Below are 12661 nucleotides of genomic sequence, written 5' to 3'. Positions count from 1 at the left end.
TCAGACATCCTGGAATCAACTTAACCACAAGAAGAAGACGGGAACTTCGACGCTCTGCTGCACAGAGGACTGAAGGAAATCTCCCCTATGGTCAGGGAGTGACCATCTTGCTAACGCAAGCACCAACCAGCTATTGAACGTCTGCTTTGCCGCCGCCTCCTGCCGGAGCCCGAGCCCAGAGCCCAACAAGACTTGGACCTCCAGACCTCTCACAGCCCGATCCACAGTCCCTGCAAAGAAGGAACCCGTGGAGGCACCGAGACACGTGGAGCCAGCCATCTTGGAAGACCGACGACAAGCTGCAAGCGCAACGACAGAGGCTCCCTCCAAGTTGTGCTTTGGGTCCTGAGAAGCCCAACCATCGAGCAGCATCTGCACCAAAGGTGAGCCCTCCAGCATCTCCACGATCTGCGTGGGGCCCCTCTGCACTTTGCAACTCGACGCGCCTGCCCGGTCCCTGGCCCGTTGGCTAGTGGCCATTTTGGCGACGAAACTTGAAACTAACGACGCTGGTCTGGTTGCTCCAGACTGGCCCTAGCTGCTCTCCAAAAGAGCAGCCCCTCTGACCTTGCTGGTCAGAACAATCAGCTTTCCTCTCTTTCCAAGACTCCTGCCTTTGCCAAGGCTTGTTTGCTTCTTTCGAGTCGCCGACACCGCCGACAGCGAGAGCCTGCGTGGGACAGCTCGTGAACCGACTACCGGACGTCGTCGACCTTCAGGGACCACGTGGCTGCGGAGACAAGCTACACCTAACCACCTGTTTGCACCCGACATCGCCTGGTACCTACCTGGTGCCACGCCGGTCACTGGCTAGTGACTGTGAACACTGTCCCCTCTGCTTTCAGGTCTTCTACAACTCCGATCCACCCTTGGATCCAACGCAGCTCTTCTGGACCGACCGCCTGCAGCATCTGTGTCATCAGGCTCCATTGAATCGATAGAAGAAACCCGACGCACTTCGAGACCTATGCACCCGCTTCCTGTGGGTGAGGTAAAGCTGGCACTCCGGTGCCCAAGTGTAGAGAATCATCTCTAGTGTCTGTGTTTCGAATCTTGAGATCGTAGTCCACCCAGAAGACCCTTTCTGCAGTAACTTTTTAACTTTTATGCACCCATTGAAAACCTATGGGAGCCCGCGTGTAACTTTCCTCACTGCACACGCGACCCGTGGACCTCCTGGTCACTAACTGAAGTTAGCTCCTTGTAGGCCCAGCGATTCTAGAGGCCCTAGGCCTTTTCCCTTTCCTATTCGTGGTACTTATACCACTATTTTAGTATATGGTTTGAGTGGCCACCAGGGCCCATCCATATAAAGTGCAACTTCTGTATATTATAACATTGTCTTGTTTAACGATTTGTGCTCCTGTGCTCATAAAGAGTCTAGGGGATACTTTGAGAAATAAATACATATATATTTTGAATATATATCTGTGTGGTGTCCTTTCATTGGTATAAAGGGGGGTTACATTTGGTAAAACAGCCTGCTTAACACGCTTTAACGAGTTTAGCCTCAAAGACTGCTTAGCCTACGCTACCACTAGGGCAGCTAGTCCGAAAAGGTTGACTTACAACCACACCATAAGGGTTGCTTGGCATGGTACAAGGTGGTCACTTTAACTAGTGAACATCATATACCAGGCCAACTTCTCACATTGAACAAGTCATGGTCTTCATGTATGACTGCAGCTCTAGCTCTATCATGAACATGTCTTGATCTTCATGTATGACTGCATCTCTAGCTGTATCCTGAATATGTCAGGATCTTCATATATGACTTAAGCTCTAGCTGTATCATGAACATCTATTGATCTTCATGTATGACTGCAGCTCTAGCTGCATCGTGAACATGCCATGATCTTCATGTATGACTGCAGCTCTAGCTATATCGTGGAGATGTCATGATCTTCATGTATGACTGCAGCTCTAGCTGTATCATGAACATGTCATGATCTTCATGTATGACTGCAACTCTAGCTATATCCAGAACACGTCATGATCTTCATGTATGACTGCAGCACTAGCTGTATCCTGAACATGTCATGATCTTCATGTATGACTGCAGCTCTAGCTGTATTATGAACATGTCTTGATCTTCATGTATGACTGCAGCTCTAGCTGTATCCTGAAGACATCATGATCTTCATGTATGACTGCAGCTCTAGCTGTATCCTGAACAGGTCATGATCTTCATGTATGACTGCAGCTCTAGCTGTATACTGAACATGTCATGATCTTCATGTATGACTGCAGCTCTAGCTGTATCCTGAACATGTCATGATCTTCATGTATGACTGCAGCTCTAGCTGTATCCTGAACATGTCACGATCTTATGCAAAGTTTCATGTATGACTGCAGCTCTAGCTCTATCCTGAATATGTCATGATCTTCATGTATGACTGCAGCTCTAGCTGTATCATGAACATGCCTTGATCTTCATGTATGACTGCAGCTCTAGCTGTATCCTGAACACATCATGATCTTCATGTATGACTGCAGCTCTAGCTGTATCCTGAGCACGTCATGATCTTCATGTATGACTGCAGCTCTAGCAGTATCCTGAACACGTCAAGATCTTCATGTATGACTACAGCTCTAGCTGTATCCTGAACATGTCATGATTTTCATGTATGATTGCAGCTCTAGCTGTATCCTGAACATGCCGCGATCTTATACAAAGCTTCATGTATGACTGCATCTCTAGCTGTATCGTGAACATGTCATGATCTTCATGTATGACTGCAGCTCTAGCTGTATTCTGAACATGTCATGATCTTCATGTATGACTGCAGCTCTAGCTGTATCCTGAACATGTCAAGATCTTCATGTATGACTGCAGCTCTAGCTGTATCCTGAACATGTTGCGATCTTATACAAAGCTTCATGTATGACTGCATCTCTAGCTGTATCACGAACATGTCATGATCTTCATGTATGACTGCATCTCTAGCTGTATCCTGAACATGTCATGATCTTCATGTATGACTGCAGCTCTAGCTGTATCGTGAACATGTGATGATCTTCATGTATGACTGCAGCTCTAACTGTATCCTGAACATGTCATGGTCTTCATGTATGACTGCAGCTCTAGCTGTATCCTGAACATGTCGCGATCTATTACAAAGCTTCATGTATGACTGCAACTCTAGCTATATCATGAACATGTCATGATCTTCATGTATGACTGCAGCTCTAGCTGTATCCTGAACATGTCATGATCTTCATGTATGACTGCAGCTCTAGCTGTATCCTGAATACTTCCCTCCATTCCTCTGGGTCCTGCTTCTGCCCCGGTGTCCAGCCCAGATCTGCGCTGTAAGGAGAATTTTGTGTATGTCTTTTCTACTTCTGTCTATCACTTTCTCTTGACAACAACCATCATACACACTTAGTGCGGAGTCTGCTGGCCAAAGCTCAAAGTGCAGCACTGAGAACCCATGTCTGATTTGTGTATTTGTGTCGTTTTAACAGCAGTCAAGGGTCCCAGGAAGCCTCTAATTTTTAAATAAACTTTTTGCATGGCTGAAATGCTGTTGTTGTGTTTTAGCTTCTGTTAGAAATTGAGCTTTTGGTTGGCAGAGGTATGCACCTTGTCCAAGCATGAACCACATTCCTAGTCATGGTAAGTCAGATGCACACCTTAAATTAACCTTAAGCTTGGCACAGAGCAGTCAGACTTAACTTGAGAGGCAATGTTTAAAGTATTTGTGCTACAATGCAAACAGTAACACAATGAAAGCACCACAAACAGACTCTACAGTATATTTTTTGTAACAAAACAAGACCAAAAATGAAAAAATCCAATAAGTAGGACCGGAGTTATACATTTTTAAGAAATATTTTGTAATACAATGCTTAAAAGCATAAAGTACAAACCAAGGCTATCTGGTCGTCCTGGCTGGGGTCAAATACAAAAGTTCAGACCGACTGCGATGGAGCGCGGGTCGGATGCAGGAGCCAAGTTGGTCCCGCTGAACCGTACTTTGGTTGCGCTGTTAACGGAGCTGAGATGCGTGAAGAAGGAGGTGATGAATCGATGCCGAAGTACAGGATTCGTAGGCAATATGTCTACATTGAGCTATGCAAATAAGGGATGTCTCATCGTCAAGTCGTAGACTGTAGGCGATGCATCAAGGTGAGGAGGCATGCAGACGGTCCTCAGACCTTGTGGTAGCAACGATGCATCGGCGTCGAGGGAGATGTGTTGATCTGACCTGCGCTACGTCATTGATGCGTGGATTTTGGCAGATGCAGCACTTTAGGCCTACTTCCAATCTTTTAGTTTGATGGGCACAACTTGGCAGGGCAGGAGGCAGGACTCACATATGGCAGAGTCCAGGTGCTGTTGGTAGTAGAGTGAAGTCTTTGATGTCCCTGAAACTTCCAACAGGAGGCAAACAGACCAACCCTTTAAACAACTCAGAATTCAAGTGACGTAGGACCTGTCCTACTCACTCAGGGAAGTGGAGAAAATCCACAGCACAGCTAAAAATCAGTTCTACCAGAGCAGAAATCCAGCAGGGCAGCAGTCCGTTAGCAGCATGGCAATCCTTCTTTCCGGCAGAATCTTCACAGGTCCAGTAGTGTACTGAGTTGGGAGTGTCAGAGGTCCAGTACCTATACCCAGTTGTAACTTTGAAGTGAGGGAGACTTCCTGCCCTGGCTTCAAACTTACTACAACGGGGTATGCAACCTTTTGTGTGGGGAAAGGCACAGCCTATTCAGGTTTAAGTGAGTCAGTGCTCACCTCTGCCCCTGTTAATGGCCCATTGAGGCCCATCAAGGCACACCTGAGTTCCCATTGTGTGTGGCTTTCTAGAGAATGCACCAAGCCCAGCTGTCACCCACCCCAGATCTGTATTTGAGGTGGTCAGCAGGCACACTGAACTTAGAGCAGAAAAATACCAACTTTACCATTAAAGAGGATTTATCATGACAATTCCTAAACATGACAGCTCTTTTAGATTATTAGATGTAACAAGGAATCCCCAATGTTAACCCACAGGAGAGGTTGGCCTCACAGTAGTGAAAAACGAATGTTTTTTTTTCATTACCAGGACATGCAAAACTTAAAAGTACATGTCCTACCTTTTGATTACACTGCTCCCTGCCCCATGGGCTACTGAGGGCCTACCTTAGGGGTGACGTATATATAATAAAAGGCTTGACAAGGAGTTTTACAAGGCAAGCTCACGTGGGAGTAAAACTGAACACGCAGGCTTTGCAGTGGTAGGCCTGAGACATGTTTAAAGGGCTTCTTAATTGGGAGGCATATTCAGTGCTGCAGGTCCACTAGTAGCATTTAATTTACAGGCCCTGGGCACATGACGTGCACTTTACTAGGACTATAAGTAACTTAAATATGCCAATTGTGGATAAACCAATGTCACCATGTTTAAAGGAGAGAGCACATGCACTTTAGCACAGGTTGCATTAGTAAAGTGCCAAAAAAACAAATTCAGCAAAAAGGGGAGGAGGAAGAAAAAGGTTTGGGGTGACCCTGCAGAAAGGGCCATTTCAAACAGCTTGAAACTAAATGAGCTACATTTCAACTTGAGGAAGGTTCAATAGTTTTGCCACAGATTCTCAGTACTAAAGATCTATCTGAAATCTAGGTAAGATCGGTTGTGTGGTCTTTTCTGTACCTTACCTGCGGGTAGTGAAGAACCCCCATGATCCGGGCCATTGGGACACTCAGTGATGACAACTGGTCGCCGATAATGCCAGCCAGCAGAGGGCGTGGGGGGCACTGGTACCCCGGAACCTGGCTCTGTTCCCCAGAAAGAAGATCCAGCACCCCTTGAAGGGCTCTGATCTCTGAAGTGCAGGAATCTAGAAACCGGAAGCCCAGCGTAGTGTTTGGCAACAGATCTGGGGTCTCGTTGATTTCTGTAATGGCAAAAACCATGACCAGCACATCCCGATAATACCGATTATTGAACCTGTGGGACAAAGAGATGGCTGTTGGTCTTACATCAAGAGCAGATTGGTATCAATTATGGTACAATGGGATAGAGGCCCTACTTTAAGAACCCCAGTCTCTCCCTAGAAGCGAACAGTTGTACAATTCTTCTCGTTGTTCGGACATGGGGAGAGCTGCCTGTGGTCCAGACATGGAGAGAGCTGCTCGTGGTCCAGGCATAGGGAGAGCTGCTCATGGTTCAGACGTGCACCCCTGAAAGCCCACAATGCAACAGTATGGGTTATTCTCGTATATAAATCTAATATCCTGATATTTGTGTTATATCGCGTTTATTGTTTTGCAGACTCTTGGTTTTTCTTCAAGCATCATTAGTATTGTACAGAGATGTGTGAGCTGCTCAGCGCATGTGCATAAGGTGAGCCCGGGCCCCTCCTTCCTTCGTGTCTGGCCACAAATAAAGTAAGGCCGCCTTTCTTTCACTTTACACCACCCCACTATTCACTACAAGGCCTTGGGCACAGTGTCATCTTCTGAGTGAGATATTTCACTGACATTTGAACCTCCTTATTACAGGCCTCAAATCCACATTCTAGGAATCCTAACTTTACTATTTCTAAATGCCCTTTGTAAATACCGAAAGTCGTTAAGTTTGGCTTTTGTTTCAGATTACTTTTGTGAATCGGGACCACTATTATTCTTATTTGCATTTCAGACTGTAATTTGGCTTCTACCAAGACCGATTTTTCGTCGGCTGCCTTAGCTTGACCCCGCGATTTAAGCACTGAAGAGACAAGCGTTACATTGCGTCATGCCTATCAATTTTTTTTTAGCTCTAACCCTTCTTTATCAGCCGGGTACCGATCGATTTTAAACATAGCTGCTCCCAGCACCTCCTGGCATTTCTTTTCAATAAAAAGGTTTGCAAGCATGTTTTCTATGGCCCACACGCATGTTTTCTGAAGACCCACATGAATGTTTTCTGAAGCCCCTCATCAATGTTTCTGTGGCTCCACATGCATGTTTTCTATGCCCTGCATGTATGTCTTCAGTGGCCCCACATGCATGTGTTCTATGGCCTCACATCCATGTGCACCATTACACTGGTAAGACCATTCACATGTGTGTAGTGCCTACATTTTTGTGACATACTTTGACATCAATTAAGTATACCCACTATGCTCCATACTTTTTATAAATGTAAAGAGAATAAGATTTTTTAGGCATTCTATGCTGGCTAATTATTATTTTTTTCATTTTCTTTGGTATGTCTGTCCTTCTGCAATGTCACTAACTACCTGGGATTTTATTTTCTAGTTACATTTTTTTATGCCTTTTGGTTTTCTCTTTTTCTTGGTCTTTCTTTTAACAATATGGATATACTATGTCTGTTAAAATATCTATTTTTGGTTGAATCATTGAATATGTGGTTCATTAATCAGATATTGATTTGTGCATATCATTGCAAATATTGTATACACAGCCCTGGAAAAGCCACCAGATTTGTGCACCGCAGAGGGCGAAACACATGTCGGCTGGTAGCGGCTCAAACATTTTTGCACTATACTAAAGATACTTGAAGGACACCAAGAGCCTGTAAAATGATAAACACAGTATATCATGAATATCAGGATATTATACCTATGTATTGAGGATAGCCCATGTGGGTCTTTGGATCTCTAGACCGCAGATGACTGAGTCATGCTTCTGGTCAGTTCCTTTGTTTTAGTTCACTTGAGTGTGAGGGACACCAGAAATGCATCTAGTCCTGGAAACAGAAACCCTCCCACAAACCCTTGAACAACTCTTCACACCGTGGGTGAGGGCGTGGGGCGGGTGATATTAAATATACATATAATAGTAGGGGTGGGTCATTGAACAGCTGATTATTGTAAAGGAAACAGACTGAGTAGATTTGAGCTGCACACGCTTCACTGCTCTCCACTCGAGGTGTGACTGTCCCCAGCAGGACCTTGTGGCTGCATCAAAATAGGGATTTAAGGTTCAACGAGAGGCGCTCAGGAGGGAGTAATGTTGGGAGCCAGGGGTGAGGAGGAGAGATGAGCTTAGAAGGAGGTTATGCTCAGGGTGAGGAAGGAGAGATGTGCTTAGAAGGGAGTAATGCTGTGGGCCAGGGGCAAGGAGGAGAGATGAGCTTAGAAGGGAGTAATGCTGGAGGCCAGAGGAGAGGAGAGGAGATGTGCTTAGAAGGGAGTAATGCTGGGGGCCAGGGGCGAGGAGGAGAGATGTGCTTAGGAGGTGGTGATCCTGGGGACTAGGAAGGAAAGCAGAACTGCTATTGAGCCCTGTATGTATGTATGGATGTGGGTATGTATGTATGTATGTGTGTAGGTATGTATGTGGGTATGCATGTATGTCGGTATGTATGTTATGTTATGTTATTAACTTTTGTAAAGCGCGACTAATACCCGAAGGTGTCCTGGCGCTATAGAAGAGGAGTCCATCCTTAAACCGAAACCGGGTATGTGAAAGGCATTAACGTCTGAATAGCCATGTTTTAAGGGCCTTCCTAAATTCCAGATGATTTGTAGTGTTTCTGAGATGGAATGGAAGAGTATTCCATGCTTTAGTTGCTCTCACTAAGAAGCTCCGTCCACCCCAATACGCTTTATTTGCCCTTGGGATTGAAGCTAGTTTTGCCTCTGAAGACCGCAGCCTTCTACCGGGTGAATACCATTAAATATGCCTTATCAGATGGGAGGGTCCAGGTCTGTATAGGGCTCTATGTGTAATACACATAGCTTTAAACAAAACCCATTTATTTACAGGCAGCCAGTGTAACCTTTTGATCTACGCCGAAATAGAAGCATATTTGGGAATCCCAGAGATCAGTCTGGCCGCTGCATTCTGCAGTAGTTGCAGTCTTCTCAGCAGTCCCTCCTGAATGTTTAGGTAGAAGCTGTTACAATAGTCTAGTCTTGATAGTGCCAGGGCTGATATGACTATCCTTTGGGATTCTTTGGGTAACAGTGGCAGGATCTTTTTACAGGACCGCAAAGTATGCGAAGTAGCGGAAACTACCGCATTGACTTGGTCTTTGAGGGAGAGTTTATCATCAATAATGATTCCCAGATTTTTTACTTTTCTGCTAGGTAGTGGTAAAGGTCCCATAAAATCTGGCCACCATGCTGGTGTCCAGAAATGTGGATCTTTTCCAAAAATCACCACCTCCGTTTTAGTGGTGTTCAACTTGAGGCAGTTCTGGGCCATCCAGCTGCCTACTGTTGTCATACACTCCTTAAATGCGGATGCTGTATTCGAAAGTCCTCCGGGGAGTAGAGAGACCACGATCTGAGTGTCGTCCGCATATGAGGTAAGGTTGAACCCAAAGGATTCTACCCGGGAGGCCAAGTTTTTTACATATACATTAAAAAGTGTCGGACTGATAGATGATCCCTGAGGAACGCCGCAGGGAAGGGAGAAAGATTTAGCAGTAAAGTCTCTAAGAGTAACTGTTTGTACTCTGTCCGCTAGGAAGGACTTGATAAGTTTCCAGGCTTTTCCCTTGACTCCAATCTCATAGAGCCGGTCCATCAGTAGACCATGATGGACCGTATCGAGGGCAGCAGATAAGTCTAGCATTATCATTGCTGCCTTTCCTCCTTGGTCCAGTATAGCTCTAATCTCCTCAGTTGATTTAAGAAGTGCTGATTCAGTGCTATGTCCCCCTCAAAAGCCGTACTCTGTGGGATCTAACACCTGGCCTTCCTCCAAGAATCTATTGAGTTGTGTGTTCATTATTTTCTCCCCGATTTTTGCAGGTAAGGGGAGCCTAGATATGGGTCTGAAATTATTTGATTCGTTAGGATCCAAATGTGGTTTTTTCAGAAGTGGAAGGATAGATGCCAGTTTCAATGCTTTGGGGAAGTAGCCTTGTGCAAACATTGTATTAATGATGGTAGTTAAAATAGCTGACACTGGTTCCGGGGCTAATTTCAGTACTGAAAGGGGGCAGGGGTCATTAGGTGAACCTGATCTGGTTTCCTCTAACAGTTTTAAGACCTTGGTAACTGAAACAGGCTTAAAGGTGTGAAGCTGAGTATTATGATTACTTAGGCCATTTGTATCTGCCAACCCTGATACAGATATCACATTTGAGGAATGTGCAAATGTAGAGAAGATGGCTTCAACCTTATCAAAGAAGGAATTAGCTATTTTATCACAAAGTACTTGACTAGTTTCTATGGGGGGCGGGGCCGGAAGAGCCAGGACTGTGACAGTCTTAAATAGTTCTTTAATAGAGTTTTTTGCCTTGTTGATTTTAGTGGCATAAAACTCTTGTTTAGTATTATAGAGCATTTGTTTATATTGGTTCAGAGAGTCTTTATATAATTTTTTATCCTGTACATCATACTTTCTTCGCCAGGATCTTTCCAGGTATTTACAACGGAGTTTTTTTTATCTCTGAGCTCTTGTGAGTACCATGGAGAGGATGGTCGAACTCTGAAATTACGACGAATTTTTTTAGGGGCCAATTCGTTGCATGCTCCTTCCAACCAATTACAGTAGTTCAGTACTGCTTCATCCAGATCAGGAGAAAAATTAGGGAGGGTATCTGCCAAACGAATGTTAAGTTTGTCAGCCTTCACTTTTTTCCACGATCGATACATAGTTTGTTTAATCATTATTTTATTAGTATCTTGCGTGGAGGAAGATATTGTAAATTTCATTGTCTTGTGATCTGACCAGATCACTGAGAGTGTGTCAGTGAAGGTAACTTGTGTATTATTAGTGAATATGCCGTCTAAGGTATGGCCTGCCTTATGTGTAGCTCCGAGGACAATTTGTTTTAGGTCTATCATATTCATGAGGTCTATTAAATTCCTAGTATCAGGGTCTTCCTCAGCTTCTAGGTGGAAGTGAAGTCCCCTAGTATCGAGAAGGAGATTGCACCTAGTTCATTTTCCACCCAACTACTGGCATGCGCTATAAACCTGGATTTGGGGCCAGGTGGTCTATACACCAAGGTACCCTTGAAGTTATTTTGGTGCGAAAGCAAGAAGCAAAAGTCTAAAGATTCGCACTCAGAGTTGGATGAACTATTAAAGGTTGCAGTTAAGGATTTGTGTTAGATTATAGCTAATCCACCACCCTTCTTATTTTGTCTATTAAGGGTATGACAGATGAAGCCTGGGGGTGTGGCTTTCACGGGGAACAACCTTTACAACGCAACTTTTACAACGCACTACCATTACAACGCATTTTTTACAACGCATAATCCATTACAACGCATGACATTACAACGCATGACACTACAACGCATTTTTAAAAACTACCTTTACAACGCATTCCATTACAACGCATACTACCATTACAACGCATACCATTACAACGCATAATATTACACTATACTATCCAACACTTACCCTACTGATGCACCCCCTGGAGTTAGAATAGTAATTTTTACCCCTATACTATCCAACACTTACCCTACTGATGCACCCCCTGGAGTTAGAATAGTAATTTTTACCCCTATACTATCCAACACTTACCCTACTGATGCACCCCCTGGAGTTAGAATAGTAATTTTTACCCCTATACTATGCAACACTTACCCTACTGATGCACCCCCTGGAGTTAGAATAGTAATTTTTACCCCTATACTATCCAACACTTACCCTACTGATGCACCCCCTGGAGTTAGAATAGTAATTTTTACCCCTATACTATCCAACACTTACCCTACTGATGCACCCCCTGGAGTTAGAATAGTAATTTTTACCCCTATACTATCCAACACTTACCCTACTGATGCACCCCCTGGAGTTAGAATAGTAATTTTTACCCCTATACTATCCAACACTTACCCTACTGTTGCACCCCCTGGAGTTAGAATAGTAATTTTTACCCCTATACTATCCAACACTTACCCTACTGTTGCACCCCCTGGAGTTAGAATAGTAATTTTTACCCCTATACTATCCAACACTTACCCTACTGTTGCACCCCCTGGAGTTAGAATAGTAATTTTTACCCCTATACTATCTAATACTTACCTTAAATGTAATTTAATATTATGCGTTGTAATGGTATGCGTTGTAAAGGTAGTATGCGTTGTAATGGTAGTGCGTTGTAAAGGTATTTTTTAAAAATGCGTTGTAGTGTCATGCGTTGTAATGTCATGCGTTGTAATGGATTATGCGTTGTAAAAAATGCGTTGTAAGTGCATGCGTTGTAAAAGTGTGCGTTGTAACGTCATACATCCGGCTTTCACTATATCAGGACCTGAGGCCTCGTCGGTCCATGACTCCGTTATAAACGCGATCTTAATCTCTTCATTTTCAATTAATTGCGTGCATTCAGTGCTGTGTTTAACAAGAAACCTCGCGTTTATTAGCAGACATTTATGAGAGTTCTTTTTTCCATGCCCTGTTTTTGCTTTAATCAGTGTCTGGGTAGTATTAGTCGGTTATAAGTAGTGTATGGGTATATTAGTTCCACAGTTTGAGCAAATTATTGTGTCGCTGGCAAATATGAGATCCGGAAAGATGCATCTACACCGGGAGTTGCTCTTCGTGTTATTTAGACTGTGCAGCATCGAGGCAGAATAAGTCTGATGCTGTGCGCGGGTCATGCGCGGACGGGCGCCTGACGGGCTTGCCTTAGGTGCGCCTTTGGCGCCCCAGCGGCGCGCCCGCAGCGCGCGTCCGCTGCGCGCTCGCGCTGACATCTGGTTAAGTAGGCAGGAAGTGTGACGCCTAGAGCGCCGACCTGCCTTCACCT

At 44.5% G+C, this 12661-nt stretch overlaps 1 protein-coding gene across 1 annotated transcript in view; it reads right to left on the bottom strand.

Moving 5' to 3' along the window:
- Window positions 1-12661, bottom strand: part of LOC146808492 (extracellular calcium-sensing receptor-like) — a 176628-nt gene that overhangs the window by 152742 nt on the left and 11225 nt on the right. The window contains exon 2 of the mRNA XM_085623961.1: window positions 5648-5939. Within this exon, the coding sequence (XP_085480087.1) occupies window positions 5648-5939 (292 nt within the window). The remainder of the gene's footprint in view (window positions 1-5647; window positions 5940-12661) is intronic.

This window comes from Triturus cristatus, chromosome 8, assembly GCF_964204655.1.
Source record: "Triturus cristatus chromosome 8, aTriCri1.1, whole genome shotgun sequence".
In the NCBI taxonomy this organism is placed as follows: Eukaryota; Metazoa; Chordata; class Amphibia; order Caudata; family Salamandridae; genus Triturus; species Triturus cristatus.
The sequence above is the reverse complement of the archived record's forward strand: the minus strand, read 5'-3'. Positions and strand labels throughout refer to the sequence as shown.